Source organism: Numenius arquata, chromosome 4, assembly GCF_964106895.1.
Source record: "Numenius arquata chromosome 4, bNumArq3.hap1.1, whole genome shotgun sequence".
NCBI lineage: Eukaryota > Metazoa > Chordata > Aves > Charadriiformes > Scolopacidae > Numenius > Numenius arquata.
The window spans coordinates 14,410,652-14,438,503 of record NC_133579.1 but is presented as its reverse complement, the minus strand read 5'-3'; the positions used below and the strand labels follow the sequence as shown (position 1 = coordinate 14,438,503).

Sequence of the window (27,852 nt, the reverse complement as noted above, 5' to 3'; positions counted from 1 at the left end):
GATGTAACTATGCAATCTCATGAGTTTCAGCACTTTGGGATGTATTTGTGCTGAGCACATTAGTTTTGTCATCTAGAGACTCTCAACTTCAGTGTATCGCAGGTATGTCTTGACACAAAGCAGCAGAGAAAAGGGAAGTCTTACCAATTTTGTCAAAATCGGTGTCAGAGCTCTCGCTGACTTTAGTGGAGCTGTGCCTTCATCCAGCCCTGAAGACCAGCTACGCAATTTTGCATAAAAGCTGTGTCTGTAATTGCGAAGTCACTTGAAAAGGGTCTACTAGCTTTATGTTTTGATATTTCGGGAAAGCAAAACTAGTTTTTGATACAGTAGTTTGTGTTACTAGTCTTTCTCTGTAGGAACCAAGAAACTCAAATCAGGGAGAAAACATATTTGTGCAGGGTGGGGAAATCATCACTTTGGATTTTATTTTTCTAAAATGTGTCCACCATCCATAGTGGCAGTTGCTCAGATGTTCTCATTTATCCATTCATTTTACCTCTCCTTCCTGGGTCCTTAAAAAAAAAAAAAAAAAAAAGTTAAATTTTCCAGGAAAAATCAAGACACTGGTTGGAAGAAAGTTACGAAGAAATTAACTTGGAAAAATTATTTCAAAGATACTGTCTTTGTCAGAGGCCTAGGTTGAAGCATTTCAGGCAGCAGCCATTAAAACTGTATTTGCACGCTGCCTATCTGTGTTACTGGCTGCTGGAACTGTTCCGGTCTGTAATTATTATACATGTTTACTTTTGTCGGTGCTGATTGTTTGTATGTAGCATCTTTAAGAGCAAATGCATGCTGGCCAACGGGGGCTGTGTGACACCTGGAAAGTCCATCTAACCAGCCTGACGTTTTAAGGATAAATCATGCTGATGGTGTGGCTACAGCAGAAGTTTTTCAAGGCATAAAAGAGTGCTCTGCTTTTCAGACGCAAGGTGCCTCTGCCAGATAGATAGTGCCAAATCGCTGTTACACTTGACTGCCAGTTAAAGCTTATGCACCTCTTTATAGAGGTGTAATGGGAGGATGATGTTCTCTGGAAGAAATCATCCGGAGGTGGATCTGCTGAGCTCCCCCACTGCTGTGTGTGGTATAAAAGCCTGGCTCTGCTGGCGAGTCAGTGATAATTCCACAGGGCGGATTTTGGCCATCCTTAAGAAAAATGGAAAGAGACAGCACAAAACTGAAAGAGACGCCTCTGTTCCCTGCTGGCTGGAGGCCCTCGGAGGCCTGGGGGTATGTCAGAAGATAACGGGTAGTTAAAACTGGGCTACTGTGAATGGTTTAAATGCATTTGGGCAAGGCAAGGAGAAGGTACCATAATTGAGTAGGATCTGTTCCAAATCTTTGCTGTGAAATTAACACCCTTCCTTCTTCCTAACTATACAGACATAATTTAGGGTGATTGGATGTGAGAACAAACCACCATCTATTTTGTTTTATGAGTTTCTCTTTATTCATAGATTGAAGGCAATATAACCTGGCAATATATATTGGCTATAATGATACATGAGTGAAAAAACTTGTAAGCTGTGGAGGTAGCATGATCTACAGCATAATTCACGTACATTCACTGAGGGGAGAGATATGCTACAGTACCTCATTGAGAATATCTTCTCGCTGATGTGATTTTTATTTTTAAACATAATGGAAGTTGAGAGAAACAGCTCTGGGCAGGAATCCAGGCACAAAGGGTTTTTATATGTGCATTAAATGGAGGAATTTTGGCAACAAAACAGTATCCTTTTCTTAGCTTCTCACTTAAATGGGGACAAGTATTCTCTGCATTACTATACAGCCTTTTCATCGTTATTCCACCTTAGAGTGGTACCAGACAGACTGCATTGGTTTTTTGTTTTACTGGTGCCACACACAGAACTTTCAATTAAGCAAGAAACGCATCTAAGGCTCATCTAGAGAAGCAGTTATCAAGGTGTCATTAACCTGGTGGAGGAGCTCCTCCCACCAATGGAGGAGTCATTTTTCCTTTCTATATGTGAGATTGGCAACAAAAAAGAAACACCAGACTGCAGAGATGACAAATGCCGCGGTCAGTGCATCATGGAATGATTTTTCAAATGCATTCTGCACTGGCCTGACTTCATTTCCATCTAAGCCTGGGAGAATTATTTTTGACATCAGTGTGAAGAGGTTAGACCAGCACAGAGTACTTGGGAAAACTCCTCCTATTTCATTTGGTTTATTGCTGTGGGTATGTGTTGTGCCATAACATGCATTTATTACATAGCATATTTCAATACTATGATTTTCTGTCTCCTTGAGGAAAGTTGATTAACATCAGCTCACTTTTACCAGAAAGGTTAATTGCTCACTTACAGAAATTTAGAAATAACCTCAGAAATACATACATTTTTAGTCAATAGCTGAGCTTTCAATTACTATAACATAAAGTCTGCTGTTCTTGTCTTATCATATCACACAACTGTATATGTATGTTTCAGCATCCATTTGATATTCAAGCTGAACCTGAGGAATGTGAGCATCAGCCTTTAAGAAACTTGCTGTGGGAAAGCTCGGATTAGTTTAATATGGTTTTCTTCGTATAAGAATTGGCAAACTAATCACAAAACCTTAGCAAAGCCTTGGGGTTTATAGACATTTGTACACAACAATAACTCTGCATATGTAAACAGATCAATGACCTTTTATGCATAGAGGCTCTCATGCTTTTTGCAGAATCAGGGTCATAAGAATGGAGTATGTCCAATGCATTACTTAGACCACATACATATTAAACTGACAATTTAATTAATGATCTCTTTTCCATTTCATTTTGGCTGCAAAAGAGATACTTGGTGAGTATTTTTCTTCTTTAGTACATTTACTGGAGGAAAAAACTTGGAAAAAAATGTGATAATCTTATTATTACCAATCCTTAACTTTTTATCAGGGTCCAGAGCCAAAGAAATAGTTCTCTTTGCATACAGAGACAGTGAAAGGGGAGAGCTCTTTTGGGGGTTAGAAACTTCTCTTTCACACCTATTTTGAGCTAAAGCTTGGAGAAGACATTAGCCTGAAGTATGTATGTGGTGATCTGCTGGAGTCCATGGGTGCCACATACCCACTTCCCACTCGGTCAGCAGAGGTGGGCTGGGCGCAAGGCAAAGCAGAGCCCAAGCTCTGCCAGGGGAGCACTCTCCTGCCACCTTCTCTGGGACAGTGTTGAGAACCAGCCTCTCCTCCCTTCTCCTCTGCTGTGTAGGGAGGACCAGGGTTTGAGCCATCTTTCAGAATCCTCAGCCTGTACCCAGTTAGTTTGGGAATGTGTTCACTGGCCAGTGATTGCATTGAGAAAAGGAAGAAGTCAGTAGTCACATGTACTTGGTGTGAACTTTTTCTCCTACATCAATTATCAGTTCACAGTTCCCAGGCAACAAAATACTGCTTGCTTAACTATTAAATAAAATTAGTTTCTAAGTATCCAAGTTCCTCCTAGCTCTGATGGAGTCCATGAAAAATAATATTAAACACTTCTCTATAAGTACACAGAGCACAAATTGCTGCTTTTCAAACTCATGAGAGACCAGAACTGGAGTTTTTCGTGTGGGCCTGCAGACGCAGGGTTAGGCTAAAGCTATATTTTCATATAAATAACGTCATCTTTTTATTCCCAGTTTTAGACTTCTTAAAATCAGTGTGGTATTGTCATGCTGAGAAACCCATTTGGACTTGTCAAAGACTACATTTATGCTTGTATTCTGTTACAAAATAAGAAAGAAAACATATAGTAATAGTTCACTTCTGTGCAAGACTGGCTTCCTTCATTTCTTACAAATGGTTTGAATGACCGGTTGTCTTGCACTATTGGAGCCCAGTGAATATTTTGCAGATGGCTACTATAGTTCGATTTGCACATCTGCAGAATTCAGAAGGCAAGACAGATCTTTCACAGAGCTTAAAAGGAATATTAACCAACTTGAAATCTAGGCAACTTGTAGTCTGAATTATAGGTGGCTTCAGGTTCTGCTCATTGAAAACCTTGTGAATTTAATAACATATTTTTTAGTTTTTCCAGAGTATCTATGTATTTTGCCCAGCTTGCATAAGAAGTCCATTAAGAAGGGGAAATTGCTCCTTAATGGGTACAGAAGAAAAAATTATGCACAAAGTACTTTTTAAGAGTAGACAATAAAAGAAAGCAGAGGAAATATTCTTTCTCATTTCATTTTTAGTAAGAGCAGGAAATAAAGAATGTAGTAATAAAACCGTCCATTATTAATGGGTCCTCTTAAACTAGATACTTATTTTAAATTTTGATTTGGGGGTTTGATATACCAGTTGAAAAGCTTTGCAGTTAAACCAGTTTAGTACTACATGTATTTCATGGGACACTGAGGGCTACAGGTACACTGCAGTCACTACGTGGATATGGCATCACGGAGCTTGGAGCCAGGGATAACCTCATGGAAAAAAAAAATGTGTAATTTATTGGCAGTCGCCCCCTGCAGACCTTCATGATGCCGCAGCAAAGCTGCTACCAGTGCTCAGCCAAGCTGGCTGGAAGTAGCGACTGTGCCATGGACTACACGGTCTGGAAAGGAAAAAATGGCATAATGGTTATTTTGCCCAAGCAGGGAAAAAAAAAAAATCCAGCAAGTTGCTTAAAACTCACTTCAGCATGCACAAAAGCATTATTTCTTTCCAGGCCTAAGTACCAGTGTGTTTTTATTGACTTCTGGTTAAAAACACAGTGTCTTTAATTTGGAACTATTGCTACTTAAAGCCGAAGATGCTAGCAGTAATGTTACTTTAACAAGAAGCTCATTTTGTTCTCTGTAAATACTGTTGCTGATGAGTTTTCTTCTGTGCAAAATTAATGCAACTGGATATTTTGCCTCCTTCTAGGCCCCCCCGACCTGTAACCAGCATGAACGACACACTCTTCTCCCACTCTGTTCCCTCAGGAAGTCCTTTTGCAAACAGAAGGTGAGTTCTTACCCTAATTTATGTTAAACCATTATATGAGAGAGGTGGAGGTTTCAATTTTCAGTTTCCCCCAGAAAAAAAAAAACAAACCCAAAATAAGATTAACAGACATGAGCAGAGAAATGCCGTGGTTATTTTGGATTGATACTGAGACATCTGGATGGAGAGCTGGAGTTAGGGCACCCCAGGCTCCTCACAACGGAGCACAGAATTTTGGTTCTCATTTGAACCATTATGCCCTTCTGAATGTGCTCACTTGCAACATAGGCACCCTCCTGCAGGGGCTGAACATGGGCTGCTGGTGAGAAGTCATTCTGTAGCAGCACTGTGGGAATAGAGAAACTGGGACATGCCTTTCCCTACTGGGAACGCCTGCATCGGGCTGCAAGATGGGATATGAGCAAACAGAAAATGTCCTCAGGGTTGCAAGGTACAGCAAGACATCCTTACTCCTGTTAAAGCATTCAGATTTTCATTAAAGGCTACAAGAGAGATGGTGACTATGGCACATGGTCATATGGTGACCCTTCAGCAAAGAGCGGTCAGAAACATGAATGCCACAGAGAAGGTGCTTGCAGCTGAGCGTACATTTTGGCTCAGTATTTTGACTCATGCAGCCAAAATACGTATGTAGCGTTTGCTAGCTGTTTCACCCCATCCATGTAAGCCTAACAATGCATGTAGGTGAGAAGGTGGCCAAAAAATAACTTCCTGCTGTACTGGGGAAGGTGAGTGATACGACTTCCTTGGGTGGGTCTTATTGCTTGGTTTTTGCTGTACATGTCAGTGCTTCAGTGTTCCTGAATAACCAAACACAAGCTCTGAGTATGTATGACTACTTTTTTTAACACCAAAAGCAAACCCGCAGGGTACCATACTGCAGTGTCAGAGCAAAGATGGTTTACTACTACTTTGATTTGTCAACTTCGTTACCAAGAGCTGTAAACTGTAAGCTCTCGGTGTTATCTTAGTGCAAGTAGCTGCTGGCTGTGACTGAGATGCTTTCTGAAAGCCAGTCCCAAAGCAGCCCCCAAGACCAGATCTGCTGCCTGTCCAGACAGTGAGACTGCAAATGCTCATTCATTTCTGTTGTTGGAATATATGGAACCGTATGTGCTAGGGCGAGGCAGGATAATCTATTTGTGGCCTCTCCAGGGCAGGTCGTTAAGAGCAATGCTCTTTAAGAGTGGAGCTGTTGCTTCTGTTTATCCCCAGGAGGTCCCTGTGCTGATGCTTTGCCTTTTAAGGCCAGATACCTGCAGTAATAATCACAGCACTAACTACTGTGCTACTTGTTTTTCTTTACTTATGAAAAAAACCTGATGATTTTACTTTTGTTTTCTTTAGTAATTCATCTGTCTTTAACTATCAGGATTAAACTTATGATCCCCAAGCATTTAGAATTTCTTTTTTCCTAGAGGAAAAACTCATTGATGGCAAATCCCCTTAAGGCAGGAGACAAAAAAAGCCCCACAACCATAGGTACCCAGACTTCCTTGTAAGTGGACAGCATGATGTCCTTACACAGCAGTTTCCATGATGCTGCAGCAGTCAGTTCTGACTTTTCAGGGTTAACAGCACCCTGATATGTAAAGCAATCACATTGCTTGTATATTAAAAAAATATTGTAACTTATGTTTCAGTAACCTAACAGGAATTTTAAGTTTTTGACAACTTACTCTCATTATTTTTATTTTCAACTCTTATAAATTTAATTTGCATTTTTAATTCAAAAAAAAAAAAGAGCACCCTACTAACTGTCAAGTCAGTATCCTTTCTAAATGGTTACAAATTGCTTTTATCGTCATGAGCCCATTCTGAACACGCTGATCTCTGAATGCACTTTTTAGGGTATTAACAAGGTTTCATTGTTTGAATCATTCAGGTTACTTGGGGGTATAAATGCAGCCAGTCCTGTGGCTGATGAGCATTCTCTTATAAAGCTGTATGTAAATCAGCTGCACAACAATTCACGGTCAGTATGAGAGCACTAACCCACTAATCGCTGTAGTTCTGTAGCTTATGCACTAAATCATTAGCGGTTCTGCTAAACTACTAAAGATACTCTTTAAGGAAGACTCTGGTGGGCTAGAGGGTTTCTGTGGCTCTAATCAGCCCTTTGAATAGACTTCCTGCTGGCTGTGGGCTTTGCCAACTTCTCTTGCTTCTGCAGAGCACAAATCTTTCATTTTACCCTTTCACGTAGGATTAATATTAACATATCTAGAGGAAGTTGGAAACATTGTTTTTGAAAATGAAAAAAAAAAATACACCGTTATGGTTTTGTCGTCATTGTATGACTTGCCTGATGCGTTCTTGACTGAGGAACGAGAGAGGCTCACAGAGGAGCCTGGAAATGACTCCAGGTCTCACAGCCAGCCGCCGCCTCCTCTTCCACGGCTCTCACTGCTGGTGGTTACTGTTCTGCAGTTACCACCGCTTCCCAATAACCTTTCCCAGACCCCTTTGCTTTGCTTCTCAAAATCGCCACAGAAAAGGGAGATCTGAATCCTACTGAAGCTAACGAAGACTTCCCATTTACGTAGTGAGCGTGGGATTTGAACTGATGCCTCTGGTTGCTGCATTCTTTTTCCAGCATTCCCTCTCATCTTAGTGACCTAAAAGAAGAGCCTGTTTCATTCTGCATAAAAGAAATATGCAGTTGCATAAGAACCGTTTCCCCATTTTCTTTTACTGTGGAGTGTAATGACCTTTCTTTTTCCATTAATCCATGAGTATTAGCTATAATTCAGTAAGAAAGTACTGAGACCGAGGTACTTTTCTGCTAAATGCCAAGTTCTTCAATCTGTATTAGACTAATAACAGTATCTTCATTTATTCTTTTAGATTTTACTATTATTATTGCCCTGGGAAAATCAGGCCTCATTAGTGGAAGCTCATCCTCTCGTACATCAGAGAAACAGACTGTGACAGCTCTGTTTGCAGTTGTGCTGATTTTCTATTAAATGCTCCGTGATTCGTATTATAGCAAAAATTGTACAAACTCAGGGTAAAGTTTCTAGCTGGATGTAATCAATGCTGGAAGCTCTGCTGGCTGTGTTTTCACTGCACATAACTTACAGTTACTTTAATTTGTGTTGCAGTCTAGTCCAGAGGTTTCAGATAGCTTTAAAGAAAGTTTTTATGGAATTAGAATGTTTATGCAAAGGAGAATTGGCACCGACTGTCATTTGTAGCTTTCCCATGGTACTTATTTCAGGTAGTTGTGTTCACATAAGGACACTACCATGCGCAACCCGTTTCTCCCTGTAGCAGGAAATGCTGAATTCAGCACACGGAGCCGTTCTGCTGCTGGAAATGGGTATGGTCTCATAAGTTCAGCGCAGTATCATCTTCATTTCTGGATTCATGGGTGAAAAAGGGAAATGAACTGGGAAGGAGAAAAACCTTATTAGAGGAAAGGTCTTCGATAACTCGTAAATAAAAGGACAAACTGTGGGGAACAACCGAAAGGAGACTGAACGTTATATGTTCCTTGCAATTTAATTGCATCTAAAGCGCCGATTTTGGGTGGGTGTGCAATTATTACAAAGCTCAAAGGAGGTCAGATTCAGGCTTTCCCTGAGGTGCTTCTTAGTTTCTTCAAGCCATTTCAGAATCAAAATCCCTTTAAAATTTCTCTGCTTGCTTTGCTTAGTTTGAGCCACCATGTCCATAAGAGCTTTCATGGGGAGGTTGGCATAAAAATTACAAGCACCTTTCTTCTAAATATATCCAGCGTGCAAATTGATAATCAACAATATGCTCTGTACAGCTCAAGAACAACTTTGAAGCACTTATATTTGAAAAGAAACAAAAAATCTGTGATCTTCTCCCAAATACCAAATCACAATCATTTGCTGCAATGACAGCTAATACGTGATTAAAACCACAAGTCCTGTAATTGTTTTAATGTAGCTAATGTTCAGGTTTTAATCTCACATTTGGTTTTGTGATCTCCAATTACCTAGAGGGCAGCAGAGCAAGGGAATGTTGCTGCAGAGTTGGTAATGCCCTTGCAAACCCAATGAATTGGATACGTTATGTCAAAACAGGTAAATTGAGCATTATAGAAACTTCTGTCCAGTCAAGAGGAATAACTCTATGCCCTAAATTAATGTTTTCTTCCTTATTCGGATTCTTTTGCTCCCCAGCTGCGGTCTGTCAGTGCTGCCTTAAGCTACATAGCTACCACAGTAATAGATACAATCTCTTTTTCTCTCTTAATATATGTTGTCTTTAAGCTATTGAATTATAGGGCTAAGGAGGGATAAGATGAAACTGAACATTTTTTCTTGCATTTTCCTCAGCTCCCCCCTTTCCCCCCCCCCCAGCTAATACATTTAGTTCTTCTAAGGGGGTGATAAACTGGAATAAATGGAGTGATGCAGCACATTCTGATGAACTTGAAATTACTTGGCAATTCTGTGGTAGATAGATAGAATGCACAATGGTATTAAATGCCCATAGCCAAGGAGAAATTGGGTTTTATTTAGTGCTGAGTCAGGGTAGCTGGTGCCTTTTTTGAACTCCACATAAAAGCTAAAAAGAATTAGATATTCTACCTGGGCATAGCGAGAGATTAGGTCAAATTTCTGGACACCAGCTAACTTTGGAGCAAAACATGCTGGTTGCTGCTGCTGTTGTCCATGTTTCTATCTCTAAGGGGCATGGTATATTTTAACTGTGTGTTGCTTTCATATGTTGTTTTCAGAACAGGATGAGAATCTTCTTTATTTCATCAGCAGTATTTTGCCTGCTAAAGGAAAGCAATCATATATATATGATTGTTTAGTAGCCAGGTTGACGCTAAAGAGGGTATAACACTTATATCAATATTGTTAGGTCTACCTCTTGTACATACCTGCTCGGAGTTGGAGATTTTGTCTCTTAATTTGGATGGGGAAGCATTCTTTGGCATCTTACAAAATGTTCCGTTTTAAGAGGAATATATCTTTAAAATACATGTTCCAGAGAAACTCACTGTGGCCAAAACAATCTCTGAAGTATTAACTGTATTTTGGGGAATATGTGGAGGATGTAGGAAGATGTGGAACAACAAGAAGGACAAATGTCAGCCCTTCCAAATGAGGGAAGGTTGAAGGCAGAAGCAGGGACAAAGATAGAAGGTTTTATACAAGAGACAGCCTGACCTTGGTATCCAAAGATACTGAAATTATGAACGAATTAGTAAGCACCTGGAGCATAATAAACCAACGAGAAATAACCAGCATGGATTTGTCAAGAAAAAATTATATCAAACCAAACTAATTTATTTCATTGACTGGATAACTGGTCCAGTGGGTAAAAAAGAAGCAGTTCACGTGATACAGGGTTGACCTTAAAAGGACTTCTGACATAGTCCCAGATGACACAGAAGTACCCAAAGGAAATATGGACTAGGGGAAATTAGTATAAGAGCAACATTGAAAATCAGTAATTACATTTTCAAAAGTTTCCTGTCGTTCTAGGAGGACATATCAGCTGGGATTCTTGAAGGCCATCCTAAGTCAGACACTATGCTCTGTTTCTTGTAATGACCTAGTGGGAGCAATAGACTGAGTGTATGCAATTTGTAGATGGTACAAAGGTTGAAATAGTTATGGGAAGGAGTGCTTGGAGAGCAGTTTCTAAATTAAAAAATGAGCTCAGTTGCAACAGTAGTAATTGATGTCCAAATGATCTGAAATCCGTTAGAGGAAACTCAGTAATTGTAAGTGAAAAGTGCTGTAGCAAGGAAGCAAATAATCAAATATAAGATGGAGCATAACTGGATGGAAAGCCACCAAAACTCATTCCCTGGAGGAGGAGACCTCTGCCTGGAGGTTTGCACCCAGTGTAGCACAGGGACAAATATGCTAACCGGCAAGACAGAGTCCAGAAGAGACACGCAAACATCAGAAAAGCTTAGAAAACATCTCATAAGAAGAGGTTGCAAGATATAAATTTGCTTAATCAACTAAGAAGGAAATGGACGTTGATAGACATGATATCAGTTGTTCAATGTGTCATGTTTGCTTGTCTGTCCCTTCACCCCACCCTGACTCTGTCACTTCTGGAGTGTAGGAGAGGAGAATTTAGTTGGCAGAGGGGCCATCACACTGCACTGTTAGAAAGCAAAGCACAAAATCTGTCCCGGGGTCTTTGGTCTCCCATTGTGGCAATGTATGTATCTTTACTTTGAGAACCAAAAGCTGCATTTTTGGCTGAAATGGTACACCCTGTACCCCTTGAATGCATTTTCCTTCTGCAACTGGGAAGAAAACATGGGTGGAAAACGTATCTTTCTAGATGGCATGGAGCACATTTATCTGCATGGATGTCGCTTCAGTGGAAGCGCAGCACACACAAGTAGCATGCTGATGGGCATAGAAACGTGAAGCAAGAGTTTTTTCTTGCTGTGCAGTACAGCATTTCATTCAGGTCTCTTCCAGATTTATCATAAATCAATAGGGCTTGGGTTCTTATGACACCCTTCGTACCATCCTTTTCAGAGCCCCACTGCCAAGCTTGACCTCCCAAAAGGAGGGTAATGGCCCACACCTCATCTGACCGAATACCTTCTGTGTCCCAATATTAAAGGTTTTGATCTTCAGTCCATCAGAGCCCCATCTGCTCAGATTTGTCATGCATCACATTTGTGCATCATCATCTGCCTATACACACACACACCCCCACACACCCACCCCTGGATGCACAGGTGCGTGTATGCTCACACACCTGTCTTTTGATCAAAGACATTCACAGTATCAGTAAAATTAAAGGTGAAAAAATTTTAAGAGAAGAAAGTAAAATATATTTTTGTTTTGCTTTGTTGTTGTTTAAATCAAAAATGTTGCACCATGAAAGAAAAACTAACATTTTAATCTCTGCATTTTTAGCTAGTGTTATCTTATTAACATGGGTATTTTAGCATTAGGAAAGATGTGGTTACTGCAATCTATAAAATAATGCAATTAGAGGGGAAAAAGTGGGTTTGATGAACTATGTATTTTTTTTAAATCAACAGAGGAACAATACTTCTAAAATCAAACTAGTGTATGCCATCACTGGATCTAAATAAGCACATTTCCATAGATTATTGAAACTATCTTATGGCAAATGTAGAGAAAAGCTATTTAGTTGTTACGGTGAAGCTTTCCCAGCTTGAAAGCTGCATTTAAGATCATGTTTATCTTGGACTCCACCTGGAAACTACAGGGGCTTTCAGCTCCCCATTTGTGAGAGAAGCACGCTTTGTCTTTTCTGTAGTGAAAGCTTTATATTTGCTTTTGGAGAACAGGAGGGAAAACTCTAATTCCTGACTTTGCATTTCCTGGAATTTTCTAAAATTTCCTTAAAGCTTCTATTGCCATTTTACTCAGTCCAGGGCACTCGAATGAGTTTCTCCAAACTCTGTTCTGTAATGAATTTCAGACATCACTGTTTACCCTCTTCTTAGTTTTCCTGTCTTATTAACTAGCTCTCCTTCCAAGAATACTGAAGTAGAACAGAGCAAACTGCTGGCTAGGGCTGCTCCAGCTTTCTTGAAAGGCAAAGGGTAAGTTAAAGAGAGAGTATGTTCATAGCTTGCACTAACACAGCTAAACCAAAACCTTTTCCTCTATTCCTCCTGCGTCTAATGTATTCTATAAACATCTTTCCTGAGAAACCTGTGATAACCAATTAACCCAGTGAGCTAAGTTGGGCGTGTTTAAATATATTTGTCTACAACTGGATGTGTGAGGTCTTGATCAGACACTTCCAAACAAATCCAATTTATAATTTCTGTATGTTAATCATATGTGTAACATATGTTTATTTAACCTATATATTCAATACATAGTGTATTAAGTGTCGACCTCACAATCTGTTGTATTTAAAATAAATGGTACTGTACAGCTCCAGTCCCTGGCCTGATCTGGCATCTCGCTGATTTTTGGGGCTGGTTCTGTAACCGAGTGGGATTCTACCATCCTAAGCCATTAAACACTTAACATAAAAATTGCAATAATACAATAATTTCTGGACTTTTTTTTTTTTTTCTTAAGAACACTTAAGTATTCGTTCCTAAGTTCCCATTTCACAATCTCACTTGCTCCTGCTTTCTCTGTTTATTTCCCTCTGTCTGTCTGGACTGCCCCCTCTCTCCCCCCGACCCCGTTTCAGGTTACAGTACAGCCTCGATGTTGCAGACAGGCTGGCCGATGAACATGTACTCATCGGGTTGTATGTCAACATGCTGCAGAGCAACCCCGCACGGTTAGTGCAGGTTTGGCACCTTTGGGGAACCCAGGAAAGGGAGCGTTGGTGGCCCAAATGTCCTCACTCTCTCCTCCTGGCTACAAGCTTGAAGGAGCTCTTTATGAGCACTAACCTAAAGGGAATGTGTGATGGATATGGGGTGTGTCCTCCCAAAGTTGGTGGATTGGGGCAATTGCTGTTATTCTCTCTAGCACTGCTAAGTAGCAAGGTATGGCAAATAATTGCTTAGTTAAGAATGGCCATACAGATTGATTTGGGATACCATTGGGATACCAGACAGTACAGGACTTGGTGATAGTAGAGGAATCTTCATACAGCGATGACCAACAAGTCCGTGTTTTCAAGGTAATAATTTTTGAGGTGGTGTATGAACTGTAGCTTCACATTACCTTGAAAGTAAGAAGTTGTAATAGCATATAAACAATGATAATAATAATAGGAATTTGCTTATTAGCCTAGTGAAGGGAGAAGTTCACTTCAGTTTTTACACGTGTCGGGCATTGTTTTTAAATCTGATTTCTGCATTGTTTGAATCTTATATATAAATTTGCCCATATCTTTCATTCAGACTCAAGTATGATAATTTTTTTAAGGGCTGTCTTGAACATGGTTCATTATTTCTGATGGAGTGAATAGGGAGCTTTGTCTACTAAACCTACCTGCTGTCCCAGCACTTGTGGATGGTGGCATCGCAGCAAGCCATCCCAGGGAGGGGAAACGCTGGCTCACCTCTCCAAGTGCAACAAAACTCTAGACTCTGCAGCCCTGTACCAGCAAGGTGGTGAGCAGGGTAGTATATGGCCCTAGAAACTGTGGCGCTGAACAGAAAGCTGTACAGTGTTTCCAACAAAGCTATGCTCATGAGGTTTCTTTTGCTCATAACAAACCCTTCAGTTTCAGAATATTTCCCAGGTTATGAGAAACTCCGTTTCCTCCTACATGTAGCAGGCAACAAGGAACTTCATTTAGGATGGTGCATACAATGGTTCTCTGCAGTCTTACAAAATTCACTTCTGCGTGTAGCTCTGGTTGAAAATGGGAGTAATTTGCCATGCCCGGTGGGGAAGGAAGTTTGCCCTTCTATTGTTCTGGATCTCCTTCTCTACCCTGTAGCCCACTGGAATGTGCCTGTGGGGAAAACAAAGGCAAACTAGTTTTTAGTGAGGAAAATGAAAACCATTTGTGCAAAACAAAAATGTTTTGAAGGCTAGTTTCATTCCTGGAGAAGCACTTCCAGAAACCTGGCTTATTGAGTAATATTTACACCGTGGCTGTGAAAACAAGCTGGTGGAGGCATGTGGTGGAGGCCAGTCATTGCCCATCCGTGATTGAGGACAGGAGCATGCTACTATTTGGTCTCATTTGACAGGTAGAAAGAATGTGGCCCTGCCTATCACAAGTGACTTACTTGATACAGTCATTCAAGAAGTGAGCAAAGAATGAACATGGGTTGGAGTAATTTTTGGTATAGGCTGGTTTGCTAGGCATGGCATTTTGGATGCCGTGTCTGTGATTCATTTAGCTTCAGCGAGAACCACCAGTTAGATCCCCTTGTGAGTGCCTAGCCTCATGTTTACCATCTTCATCCTCTAAATTTTATCCAGTATATATTCCAACCTGTTCCTTCAAGCTTTTGAGCCAACCTCGCCAAGTCATAGTACATCTGTATCCAAATATGCATATAGAAATTATGTGCCATAACATCCTTCACATTTAATGTTTTTGAGGGATGAATGGAGAGTGACTGATAATGGCCTTAATTGTTTAAATAACCAATGCAAAGTGCAGTACATGACATCTGATTACTGATACTAAATCAGTGCAGTCACAGCATCCGCAACGAGAAACAATCTCATTTTTTTAGATAAGATACTGATTAGATTTTGAGAGAGATGTAACTGAGAGGGACAGCGGTCTTACTCATGCATCGAATCATGCTGCATTGCCATTTTCTGCTTTGTGGCAATGAAGCTGGTAGTAGAGAAGTGAATGGTTATATTTTGGTAAAGACAAGAAGAGCAAGCAGAACGTGTCCATCCCAAAGCTCCTGTGTGAAGCCAGTTTCCAGGAGAGGGAGGCTTGGCTTCTGTGGGAGGCTGAGCTGCTGCATCTCCTATAGCCTGGGGTGGCATCTTCAGGGAAATGTGAACTCCTCCTGCCCATGCCCCGAAGTGGCTGGATGCAATTTGCTCAAAACCCACACAGCTGTGTTAGGATGGTGCCGAGTTCAAGTTTTCTCACCCTGCAGCTCAACAAGATTTGGTAAATTGCGTAAAGCATGTAGTTAACCATAATCAGGTGGCTTCTGAGTAGGGGAGGCTGCAGGGTGGCCAGCTCAGCTGTGTGTCTGCCTGCAAATACCATGTGTACGTACCCATACGTGCCATCACGTATTTTCTAGTGCTGCTGGCGGCCAAAGATTAAAAGAGGAATCATTGTAGCTGCACCTTCATCTGCAAGAAAAACCTACAGGAATGCTTTGTAAGCATAATACATAAAATTATCTTGAGAACTATATAGTAGCTTTTCAAAACAAATTGAGGTGGGTTTTTTTAGATATTGACTCAGGCTAATTTATAGTAGCTAATAATCAGTCAAATGTAGCCCAGTATACCTTTTTTTCTGGTTTAAGTGTAGCTAGTATTTCTATTTTGACTTTTTTTAATTAATTTAATTAGTTTTCGCTGCTTATCTTTATTTTTCATCTGCAGTTATTTGATACCACAACTAGAAGGACGGGTTTTCCTTTCCAACCCTCACAGGCTAATAAGCTACCTGAGGGTTTTTTAGAATCCAGTACTCCAGGGCAAATTAAGAAACAAGAGAAAGACTTAATTCCTTATTTATAGTAACTGTATGGGTAGAAAAAGTATCTCTTAGCCAGTTGTTTTGGTTAGTTTAATTGTAAAGCATCTTTCAACATGTAAAACCAATACTTGATATTTCATTTAGTTCGTCTTTAGTGTCTGATTCTAAAAAAGAACTTTTAACTGCAAATAGTTTTCCTTTTTGTTCATGTCAGACACATTACCTAGTTTTGAATATTAATTCTACCAGTTTCAGTCTTTTCCTTTTCAGGTGCAGAAGAAAATAAGATAAAATATATTATAAGTAGGAGGCTATTTTTCTTCCTTTCTTACTTTCTGATTTTCTTTTTGTTATGCTGTGTAGTACTGTGGTGAGTCATATTTCTGTACTATAAAAGTGCCATGCTATTCTATGTTTTTTTTAAAAATGTTTATTAAGGGGGTGTGCACAAGAACTAACTCTAGTTGGTTAAATCTTCCCTTGAAAGAGGAAAAACATTCAGGACCCAGTGATTACAGGGGAAACGTATAGACATTTCCCTCCCTTGAATGGAGTTGGTCTTTATGGTTATACCCATATACCTGAGTGGTATTAACATTTTGATGGTAAAATCTTGGTGATTCTAACCTAAATGGCAAAGTAACAATAGCAAAGGGCTCAGATGATGTGTCTCAGTTTAAAGTGCCTTAAAACCAGGACAGTTTTGAAAGTGTCACAGATAAACAATCCTCAGAATACGTTTGGTGGGCTGCTGTTACGACATTGTTCGTATAGCCCTGAGGCTTAGAAACTTACCCTTTAATTTGTCAGTATTTTAAATTATTTGTTAAGTGAAGGTTTGTAGAATAAGAGCATGTCATGAAGACCACACTGGTACCTCTATTGCAAAAATGTCACAAGAGACTGGCATTTCTGAGACTTTTCTAACCACCGGTGACATAATTTTAAGACCATCAGGGGACATCCATATCACCTATTGCAGGGTGCCTACTGCAGAACAGGCTGATTTGACACATCTAAAGCATGAGAAATAGCAAAGATCTTTCGGTGTCACTCCTCTGTTCACATATCATATTTCATATGTTCATATCATATTTTTCATCCTTCACCTGGAGTTTTGAGATCCTTATTTCTTTTTAATGGATGTCCTTTAGACTGTGGAATATTACACAGATCAGCTAAAACCTAAGAAAGAAGTCCTATTGTACAGGCGATAAGACTATATATTCACTCTACATCTGAATGATTCTGCTAGACCAATTAATTCTTGATAATTATAAAGTCTTTAAAGAAAGGGTCACTATTGAAGAAGCAGTATTAAAAACATTGTTTACCTTTTTTAGAAAGGAAGGATCATCAACAGCATGTTTGTATGCAAAATGTTCATTTTCTTTCAAAGGGATGCCTGAACCATTCTCTCGGGTCCCAAATTCTGCACACATATTCATAATATTTTAAAGCTTGTGTGTATTTCACTGCATCAGTGTCCGTGAAGTTGCTGAAGTAAAACAGAAGTGAATTATGGCAAATCGAAACTCTGAGATATAAAAGTCTTGGCAGTCGAGGCTAATCCTGCTGTGCATATCTCTGTGCTTAATGATCACATAGAATAGGTACATTCCAGAATTAAATTTATCTCAGACACTGAAACTTAATTTACAGAGCTTTGGGGCCAGTGATTTGTGGCATTCATAGACCAAATTTGATACACTGCTACAAGTATTTTATGACAGCCACCTACACATAAATATATATGAAAGACATTAGATAGCAAGTAAGAATCAAAAAGCTGCAGTGGCTTGGTTCATTCAGTAAAGTCATTGTCTCAGGGGTTAACTCACATCTCAGAACTATGTTGCAGATTGTGTTATGCCAACAAGAGCAACCATAATCCATTATTTTTCCAGAATGGGTAGTATGGTTGCACGTTGCTGTAAAAAGGGGAATTGATGCTGAATGCTTACTGTTTTCACAGCCATCTGTTAGAATGTGATGTTTTAGTCATTATGGAAAAATTAAAAATTATTTGTACTGTCGTGAAAGTAACCCTTATTACCTGGTTCGCATGTTTTTATGTGTCTGTAAGAGTTGCATACCCCTTTCAGGAGAACTGTATACATTTAGAAAAATACCTTTAGCTTGGGTCTTTTCAGAAAATAAAACAGTTATCCCACAAGAATCTGAGTAAGCATAGAATTAAGCTATATATGTAACAAAATAAATTAAACATAACCAAAGCCAAAAAGTCAGTGTTCATCTACCACCAGCAGTCTTAAGCCGCACAGATTTAGGTTGCGCAGAACGCCTCTGGGTCTGACTTTTCATAGCTTTACTGTTTTTCTATACTTCATGTTTGTGGGCTCATAGGTTATTGTCAGAATGAGAGAAAGATGGTGTTTGTCTCTTTTCCCTTATCTCAGCAAGCCATAACAAATCCACAGGACTCCCAGCTTTAGTTTAATGATCAGTGAATATCAACCACTACTCATCTTTCAAACATAACTACTAAATCCCAGTGGACTTAATCAAGCCAACCAAAAGATGCACATTATTGTTGCCCACCGTACCTGGGGATAGGAACTCACTGAAAATTTTTGGAGAAATATTTCCTTTTCCTTTTAAAGATGCTAGTTCTTCAAAAGCAGAACTGTTTGCACAAGTGTCATTCTTGTCTGGAAGGCTTTTCAATTTCTGGCAAAAATCAGAATAAGATGTCCATGCCCAAAATAACCCTTGTCCCGCACACTCTTTTGAAACATGAAGCTCATTTGCCAGCAACCAGTTGAGTGCCCTGAAGAGCCCATGGGTGGAGAGGCGTGTGGATGTCTCCCGTCAGCCAAAACATCAGAGAGTTGCCAAGGCATAAGAAGAGAGGTCAGACTTATCCCTGGGATAGGCTGCAGGCTGTCTTCTATTCCACACAGCAAAGTATTCTTCTCACCTCTTCTTAGGGGCTGCTTTTTTTTCCTCTTGTATATTTTAATAGTAATGTGATTCAGGTTTCTAAATCCCAGGATTATCCAGGGTCAACTAAGTCCTCTTCATATTTCATTTTTGGTCAGTTCATTAGTTCTAGTCGTTCTCTGCAAACTTCTAGATATTTAGAAATAGCAAAGGTTCTCACTGTGTTACCTTTTTCCTGCTCATCTGCCTAAATAATAGCCTCCGTTTAAAATAATGACCACATGCAAGGGATTAACCTGAGAGAAATATTTGCCGTTTATATTGTTAGAGAAAAAGAAAGTAATAAGTTGCAATATTTTAAAGGAATTCGGCATATTTGCAGTAAGTGCTTACACTTTCTGAGTAATGGAGACCAAAAGCAGACACTCTTCATAGTCAGTGCTAGTAGATTCCTGCATCTCGGCAGCAGGAGTTGGCTCCAGGTTAAAGTTAGTCCAAGTCTGGGATCAGTGGTGCACCATTATGTGAGTCTCTGAAATCTGAGTCCTACCTATCAAGAAACCAAGAATGAAAGAGTCTAATTATAAATTCCTAGATCAGTGGTTCCAAACTGTGGTCCATGAGGCCTTGGTAAGTGCCCTGCAAAACTGTCCTAAATAGTGTTTTCTGTTGCAAATCTGACAAAGCTTCTAAAATTGACCTCAGCAAACACTGGGGTTCCCACTAATCCATTGTGCAAAAAGGCATGGGTTTTTTAGGTGATACGACAAAGCTATGAAGTAAAAACAAATGCTGACTGGTGGCCCTGACTACCTCCCACCCCTATTTAGACAGAATAGTCTGAGTTGTATCTTGCATGGCCTTGGGATTGCAGACCACTGCTGTTTCCCCCTAAGGGAAGGTGCTGTTGGGCCCCAAGAGCTCATCCTTCCAGGGAAGTTACTCTGCCACTTCTCCCCTTTGCTCAATTAACATCTGCCATTCTTAATTTGGTGACATTTTGCTTCTAAATTCTGTAATGAGGGTGTGTGAGTGGACAGTGTGACAGTGCAACTGTCTTTTTTACCGTGTATTAACATGTCTTCCCTCCTTCCCCTCCAATCCTGCGCAGTGTCCTCGACAGCGCGAGTCGCCTGGATGAAGAGCATAAGCTGATCGCCAGGTACGCAGCAAGGCTGGCAGCAGAAACTTCTTCATCAGTAAGTGTTTTAATTAAAGGAAGGTACTTCCCTTCTGTCATGTTCCAGGGGCTTGGCAAGATCTGGGAAATAACATCTGACAGTCTTAATGATTAATGGATTATTTTTCCCAATCCTTCTCATCAGACACTGTTATGCTTTAGTAATAACACTTTTATGCAGTCTATTTAAGCTGAAGAATCCACATACTAATGCATATAATCTATATACTAATGCAATGGTATTTAAACAATTACAGCAAAGGGAATCTGGCATCTTGAACTCAGGAAAGACTAGAAAATATTGTCTGGACTAGCTTTGGTTAAAGGTTAATGATTTACTGCAGTGGAAAAATGGGGTGGTGAATCCATTTTACTCTTTAGTTCAAATATCACAGCCACGGGGGCCCTAAGTGCTGAGGATTTTAAAGAATGATCTTCAGCAGGATGACTGTAATGACCCCCTGCATTAGCCCTGGCTCCCATTTTCATTTCAGAGCAATGATTATTCTGCTCCGTGTATCCCAAGATAGAAGGTGATGACAAGCTAAAACCTCACTAACTATATTCAAGAATAAGAGAGAATGAAGCAGGAACCTGATCAAAGTATATAAAATCTTAAATGGCACAAATAAGGTCAGCCTAGTTACTTTTTTTCCATCTCAGCACATCTGATAGAACAAGGAGCCATAAATGACGGTCAAGTGAAAAGCAGCCAGTCCGGAGTGCCAGGGAGCATATTTTCACACTGAGATTTACGCTGTGGGGTCAATTGAAAGGGCAAAATCAGGCACTGCTCTTCATGTGAAAACGCTGTGACACATTCATCCCGAGTGAAGGCAGTGATGATGAACCTGCCGCCCCATACAGCCGTCTGTCATGGGAGGTTTCACACTACCTGCAGCTGCAGGGGAAGAGAGGGGTGCTCCTGGTCTGCCAGCCCAGCCCAAATCAATCCCTTCCAGAGGTGTGACACAGCTTTTCAAATTTAAGGCAACATGTAGGTGATGGTCCTGTTTCTGAAGGATGGTAATTCTTTATGGGAACAAGACTTCCCATTATGTCTCTGGGTCAAAACTGGTAGAAATCAGTTGTATATAATGTGTCCGTGATACAAGGGAAAAATTAGGAAACAGTATTTAGCTCTTACATAGAGCTGATTTGAAGGAAAATACAGAGTTTCTCGTTGCCATCCATCTGTGCTCTTTGAAACAAGAGACAGAAGGAAAAGAGAAGGTTTCATATACAGAAATCCTTCCAAGCAAGGAGTGGCACCCCATTAGGAACACAGTGGAAATTTTTAAAGCTTTGCTGATGGTCATTCTGGTTTTTAAGGAACAAAATGTATTAATAACATTGGGCGTTCAGGACAAAGATCCTGGTTCCCTCTGTATCAGTCGTGACATCCACCAGTGTGTATCAGTTTTTCTGCTTTGTGCAGTCCTCTGCTTCCCTATGGTTGGAGTGTTAATTATGGGAAAATGTACCCGTAGCAGAAAAAATGGTAAATGGCTACAGGTGTAACATACTGTCCTTTCCCCACAGACAGTGCTAACAAAGGTTAGCACTGAAACGTATCTTCATCCTTTCTGAGGGTCCATTCCTGCAAGGTGCCACCTCCTGGAGGAGGAGGTGCCTGGCATCACATAAAATTGGGCTCCAGAGTTTACATTTCCTGGGACTCTTACAGTGGGAAACAGATCACAGCAGTAACTCAGCAGAGTATTTTTTAATGTCTGATTTTTTCATGTTGGAGTTAGAAATAAATGGATGTCTTTGATAGCTGTGAAATTTTAAATGTCTTGCTCTGCATTGTCATTTCTGCAGTACGGAAATAGAGGAGTATGAACAAACAAACCAATATTTGTTATTGCTGATGAACATTAAAAAAGAGTGTGGTTCAGTGAAGCCGTAGTGAGCACTGCCTAATTTGGTAGGAAATAGATTAATTGCCATTTAATTTTATTGGGGAAAAAAGGTTCTGCTGTACCTGAAGGACTGGGGAAAGAGCTTTCCTGACATATCATGAGTGTATAGGAAACGTGGCCAAATGGGCCACACAGGCTGGAAACTGATTACAGCTTTCAGACAAAGTAAAACCATACTTTCAGAAGAAGGAAGCATCACTGCACTGGAAACCCATCCTCTTCTTTTTGGAGGGGAACCCTGCTTTTTGCTTCAGTGTATTCCTCTTGTCTGTAGTATGCAAATTAAGAGCCATATTACAGCCACTGCCTGCAGCAGTGCCGTCGCCTTTTGCGATTGGTGCAGAGGAAGCTCCTTGAAGCAATGAATGACAGGATGGTAAACACCGAGTCTTATTTACTCTAGCACTTACCCTGCTTTTACTAGCGATGGAGCCACACTGGTATGAGCGCAACATGGATGCTCTTTTTTTAGTGTAGGCAAGCCTGGTACTGTATTTTCTGTAAGCAGATTTCACAGAACAGATCTGCGTTGAAGGCCTGGGTGCGTGCTGGCTATTCCTCCCTCAATGCAGCCTTCTCTTTTTTCACAACAGCAGCAGGGTCAGCAGAGAGGGGCATCAGATATCTCCTTCACCATTGATGCAAACAAGCAACAGAGGCAGCTGATTGCAGAGCTTGAAAATAAAAACCGGTAAGCATCCACAGAGCACCTGGTTTTGTTCAGTCCCGTATGTTGTGTTATGTTTCTTTGTTTCCTAACATTTTTTACCACCTACTTCTGTGCAATGTACTCATACATGCGTATACACCTCCCCCTACAAAACGCATAGGACACAAAAAGGTCCACAGAATATGACAGAGGCTTTAAAACCCACAGCCGCTGTGTTTTAATGAGTGTACTGTTCAATCACATGATATAATCATTGATACTTCACTGTTTGCAGCTGCTGTTTGTTAAGAGTTTAAAAAAAAAAAAGCCTATCCTGTTTCAAAACCAGATTAACTTTGAGCTGGATCCTCTGTGGCACTATAACACAAAACGATAAAAGGATCCGTCACACTGGTAATGTAATGCTCTCCTGCTTTTATTTGTGAAAAAGATGATTAAAGCTCTCCGGAGCACGGTCTGCCTGGGAAGGGTTGCAGGAAGGTTAGCGGCAAGTTAGGCTGCTGATCAAACGCAACACTAGGTATGGATGTAACTGGGACTGAGGAAGGGTGTCCAGGAGAAATAGGCCAGCTGGCCCCAAAAAGGAGTGACGCCGGTTTGTTAGCAGCAGAGAATCTGGCCCTGGGTATCAGACTGCCTGATGCCATGAAACGTGTGGCAGCAGAGCTCTGCTTTTACTGCCGGACTGTAAAATAGAGGCCAGCCTAGACCAGATGGTTTCCTCTCCCAAACTCTGCACTGCCTTCTGTCACCGTGTAATGAGCCACCAGCTCCAGTCTCGATTTGTCTTTCGTAGTTCGAGGCTGCCTCCTGACCGTCTGCTATCCAGCACGTTGTGAAGAAGAGAAGAATTCCACAAAGGTTTCCACCTTCTGCTGCGAAGCTTTCTATTAGCCTTTTGACAGCGCTCCAGGGCTGGCAAGCCAGTCATAACAAGTCCTGTTACAAGGGCTTCTCTATGGATTGTTGACCGCTCTCAGATCTCTACTTACACTAAAAGTGTTTTTTTTACACGCAAAATATTTTCTCTGATACTCAAAAGGGGCCAGATATTACTTTAGTTTTTGTGAATTTCATGTGATGCTTGAAATATTCCTGGGGAATAAGGGAGCAATTTAATTAAGCATATTGCTATTTCATGTCTACCTCTGATTTTGGGGGGTATTGAAGAAATATTTCCCTTTATGGTGAAATCCTAAAAGTTTATTTAAAAATTCTCCAGAGACCTGCCCAGTGCTGAGGGCTTCTTTTGTTGGTTGGTGCCCGGTCATCATATCCACATTGATGAAGAGCTACATACAGTCACACTTTATCTCCTCTTGCAACGTCCAGTGAGCTGGTTTTGTGATAAATATTACTGACTTGTAGTCTTCTGCTTATTCTCCTCCCCAAGAGAAATCCTACAGGAGATCCAGAGGCTGCGACTTGAACATGAGCAAGCGTCTCAGCCCACACCGGAGAAGGCACAACAAAATCCCACTCTCCTTGCAGAGCTTCGGCTCCTGAGGTAGGTCCACAGCAGTAAAACCTCCGGCAATGACTGGGGACAGCCAGTCATTCTCAATAAGAGAAGAAATAAGAGACCCAGCTTACCGTTTTGGGGGATTTTTTGAGTAAATAGCAAAATATGTGGTTTTTTTCTCCTTTTTCAGTGCAGGCTGTAGTCCTAAAAGTAATTAAGCTTATGCTTCAAACAGCATGCATGAGGAATCTCACATATTACTCATTACGTTAAATTAAGCATGTGCATTAGTGTTTGCAGAGTTAGGCCCTTAGGTCATTTGGAATAGGACTTCACAGCCCTGTCCAAATGCCATTAATTATGTGGGGAAAAATGTTGTTCTGTCAGAACAAATGTGTCTACAAAGACTTCTCGTTTATGCTAAAGTAAATACAGAGCTACATGAAAATACAGCCAGAATTAGACGTTAATTTTTGGAAATTTCCCCCATTTGCTGAACTCTTAGGAGAGGTCAGTTCTCTTCATGGTGCAAAACCAGGCTGCAGAGTGATCCTCCTTGGGAGGAGGAGTAACGTCCTCTGCAGCAGCTGAAGATTTAGAGGATCATTTCTCCAATTATCCCACTAAACTAAAAACATTGATATGGATGCGTCTGCATGTTAATTTAGCATACTCTACATGGATTTACTAATTGCCATGTATATCACATTGAAGAAGAACAATTGCCACTGGCCCAGATCTGTAGCCGCCCTGCAAGTCCTGAAGTTCTTGTTGTGAGAGCCTGACAGAGAACGCAATAAGAACTATTCAAAACGCTTCATGTGAGTAGAGAACAGAGTGTAAACACTTTCTTTCTAGTGAAACAATGCTGATTAAATTTTATCCCATCCCCCATAGAGCAGTTCTCTCATGAGAAGATTAAAGAACATTTTTGGCCATTTAGCAGCTCCTCACACAAGTAATATTTTAGTGGTTTGGTTCATAACCAAAGGAAATTACTATAGAAATTGTGCTAAATTTTTTCTTTACAAATACTGTATAGTTTTATTATTAAGTTTTCCATACTAAAGTAATTTTGTTTCACAAATAATAACATTTGCTTTCCAATCTGAAGTCAAATTAGCTTCTTCATTTCTATGGGTGAATCTAGTATGTAATTACTCCTAGATATCTGCAGGCAGGTGACATTCTGTGAGACACATAAAACTGACTGTGATGAAAATGTGTACACCGCATAAAATAGACCAATAATGTCGCTCCTGTGCATCAAGCCCAACGTCTATTTTAAGCAGGTTTATGAGATTAACTTTCTGTGTAGTTGACAAATAAAATTTATTATTCTTTAAAAAAAATAATCAAATGATTGTGCAGTGTTAGCGGACTGACTACTTAATTTTTCCTTCTTTTCAATTCTACTACACATATTAAACACACAATATCCTTATTTGAATTTTCTGACATGGGACATCCCTAGGGCAGTGATGCCAAGTTCCTCAATTATGGTATCTTTTCTGATTTAATACGCAGTGTCAGAGTCAGAAAATAACTTTTAATCTGTGGGTCTGTACTGCTTTGCATACCTTCTAAAATATTCACCATTTGAAAGGCAAAAGATTAGCTTTTGATTTTTTTTTTTTTATTTTTTTTTTTTTTTTTTATTTTTTCTTTTTTGATTGATCTTTATCAATGATCTGGACGAGGGGATCGAGTGCACCCTCAGTAAGTTCGCAGACGACACCAAGCTGGGTGGCAGTGTTGATCTGCTGGAGGGTAGAGAGGCTCTGCAGAGAGATCTCGACAGGCTGGATCGATGGGCCGAGACCAACGGGATGAGGTTTAACAAGGCCAAGTGCCAGGTCCTGCACTTCGGTCACAACAACCCCAGGCAGCGCTATAGGCTGGGGGCAGAGTGGCTGGAGAGCTGCCTGGCAGAAAAGGACCTGGGGGTGTTGGTCGACTGTCGGCTGAACATGAGCCGGCAGTGTGCCCAGGTGGCTAAGAAGGCCAACAGCATCCTGGCCTGTATCAAGAACAGTGTGGCAAGTAGGGACCGAGAGGTGATCGTCCCCCTGTACTCGGCACTGGTGAGACCCCACCTCGAGTACTGTGTCCGGTTTTGGGCCCCCTACCACAAGAGGGACATTGAGGTGCTGGAGCGGGTCCAGAGAAGGGCAACGAAGCTGGTGAGGGGTCTGGAGCACAAGTCTTACGAGGAGAGGCTGAGGGAGCTGGGGTTGTTCAGTCTGGGGAAGAGGAGACTGAGGGGAGACCTTATTGTTCTGTACAAGTACCTGAAAGGAGGCTGTAGAGAGACGGGGGTCGGTCTCTTCTCCCAAGTCACAGATGATAGGACAAGGGGTAATGGCTTCAAGTTGCGCCAGGGGAAGTTCAGGTTGGATATTAGGAAACATTTCTTTACTGAAAGGGTTATCAGGCATTGGAATGGGCTGCCCAGGGAGGTGGTGGAGTCACCATCCCTGGAGGTATTTAAGAAACGTGTAGACATGGTTCTTCAGGGCATGCTCTAGTGTCCAAGATTACTGGTTTGTGGTGGGGTGCTGTGTGGGTGGGTGATGGTTTTTGGTTTGGTTGTTGTTGTTGTGTGTTCAGGTGGTGGGTGGTGGTTTTGTTTGTGGTGGTTTTTTTTGGTTTTTTTTTTTTTTTTTACTGTTGGTTGGACTCGATGATCTCTGAGGTCCCTTCCAACCACTACGATTCTGATTCTGATTTACAGTGGAATTTCAACACCACCTCAAATTCCTAGACACTTAGGATTGCACAAGGCTGTTCTTATTGTGTGTAAAACGGCAGGACTCAGAACAGCAGCACTGATTTACATCTCCTACCCCACAGATTTTTTGCCCTTGAAGCAATTAGGGCAGTAGGGCAATTTAGTTCCTTTAATACTAAGAAACGATGAAATCTGTATATTACATTGTGGGTACCTGTCCCAGCATCTCTCACCAGCTGCTGTAGTGTTGCAGACTCGCTGAAATGAGGTTCTGAACACAGCATATTCCTTTACATTACCATTGCTGTTGTGGAGGTGGGTTAAAAAACCCATTCCTGCCAAGAACTTGCTTTGGAGTACAGTGGGAGAAACAAGTTAGAGGAGCGGTCTGTACATTGCACGCTGCTTAGATCCTCTCTCCCCATAGAATGAATCTAAAACCCAACAGAGGTTTGTGCGAGGATCTGCCACTTGGAATTACCTGGATGGGGTATCTTATTTTTATTAGCAGTTTCTTAAACTCAGTTGCCTTTGTACAGTTCATAGCATTTCCACCCATTACATGCCTAGAAATGAAAAGCCACCACAGGCAATTTGTAGCAGAAAATAGATTAATCGTCCAGAAGAGTAAATACAACCTGACAGTGTTACTATATGATCCTATTATATAGGTGAGAGATAGCATACATGAGCGATCCTGTAGAAATGAAGTGTTGCTTGTATCAGTAACTGCTCACTTACAGAGAAAGCTCAAAATCAGTGTCCTATTTCCCTAAATATGGGAAACGTAATTAGTGTTGTTGACTCTGGTGCTTTTCCATTTAGGATTAAATTGTCGTATTTTCTAGATAGTACAAGGCTAACGACATAGTGGTTTTATGTTATTTGATATACAGTAGTGTATAAAATATACCAAATATATGTTTTTTTCAACAGTAGTGTCTTTCAATAATCATATCTTCCAGGAGGTAACGCTTCTAT

At 40.7% G+C, this 27,852-nt stretch overlaps 1 protein-coding gene across 4 annotated transcripts in view; it reads left to right on the top strand.

The window, feature by feature from the left end:
• DTNA (dystrobrevin alpha) overlaps positions 1-27,852 on the top strand; it is a 99,030-nt gene that overhangs the window by 49,527 nt on the left and 21,651 nt on the right. Inside the window, exons 9-16 of one of the 4 annotated variants that reach the window (XM_074146437.1) lie at positions 2,808-2,816; positions 4,867-4,947; positions 6,833-6,922; positions 12,410-12,487; positions 13,096-13,188; positions 20,015-20,108; positions 22,605-22,699; positions 24,072-24,185. In XM_074146437.1, the coding sequence (XP_074002538.1) occupies positions 2,808-2,816; positions 4,867-4,947; positions 6,833-6,922; positions 12,410-12,487; positions 13,096-13,188; positions 20,015-20,108; positions 22,605-22,699; positions 24,072-24,185 (654 nt within the window). Of the gene's footprint in view, positions 1-2,807; positions 2,817-4,866; positions 4,948-6,832; positions 6,923-12,409; positions 12,488-13,095; positions 13,189-20,014; positions 20,109-22,601; positions 22,700-24,071; positions 24,186-27,852 lie in introns of all 4 variants that reach the window. The other 3 variants (XM_074146439.1, XM_074146438.1, XM_074146441.1) reach the window with 3 other exon arrangements.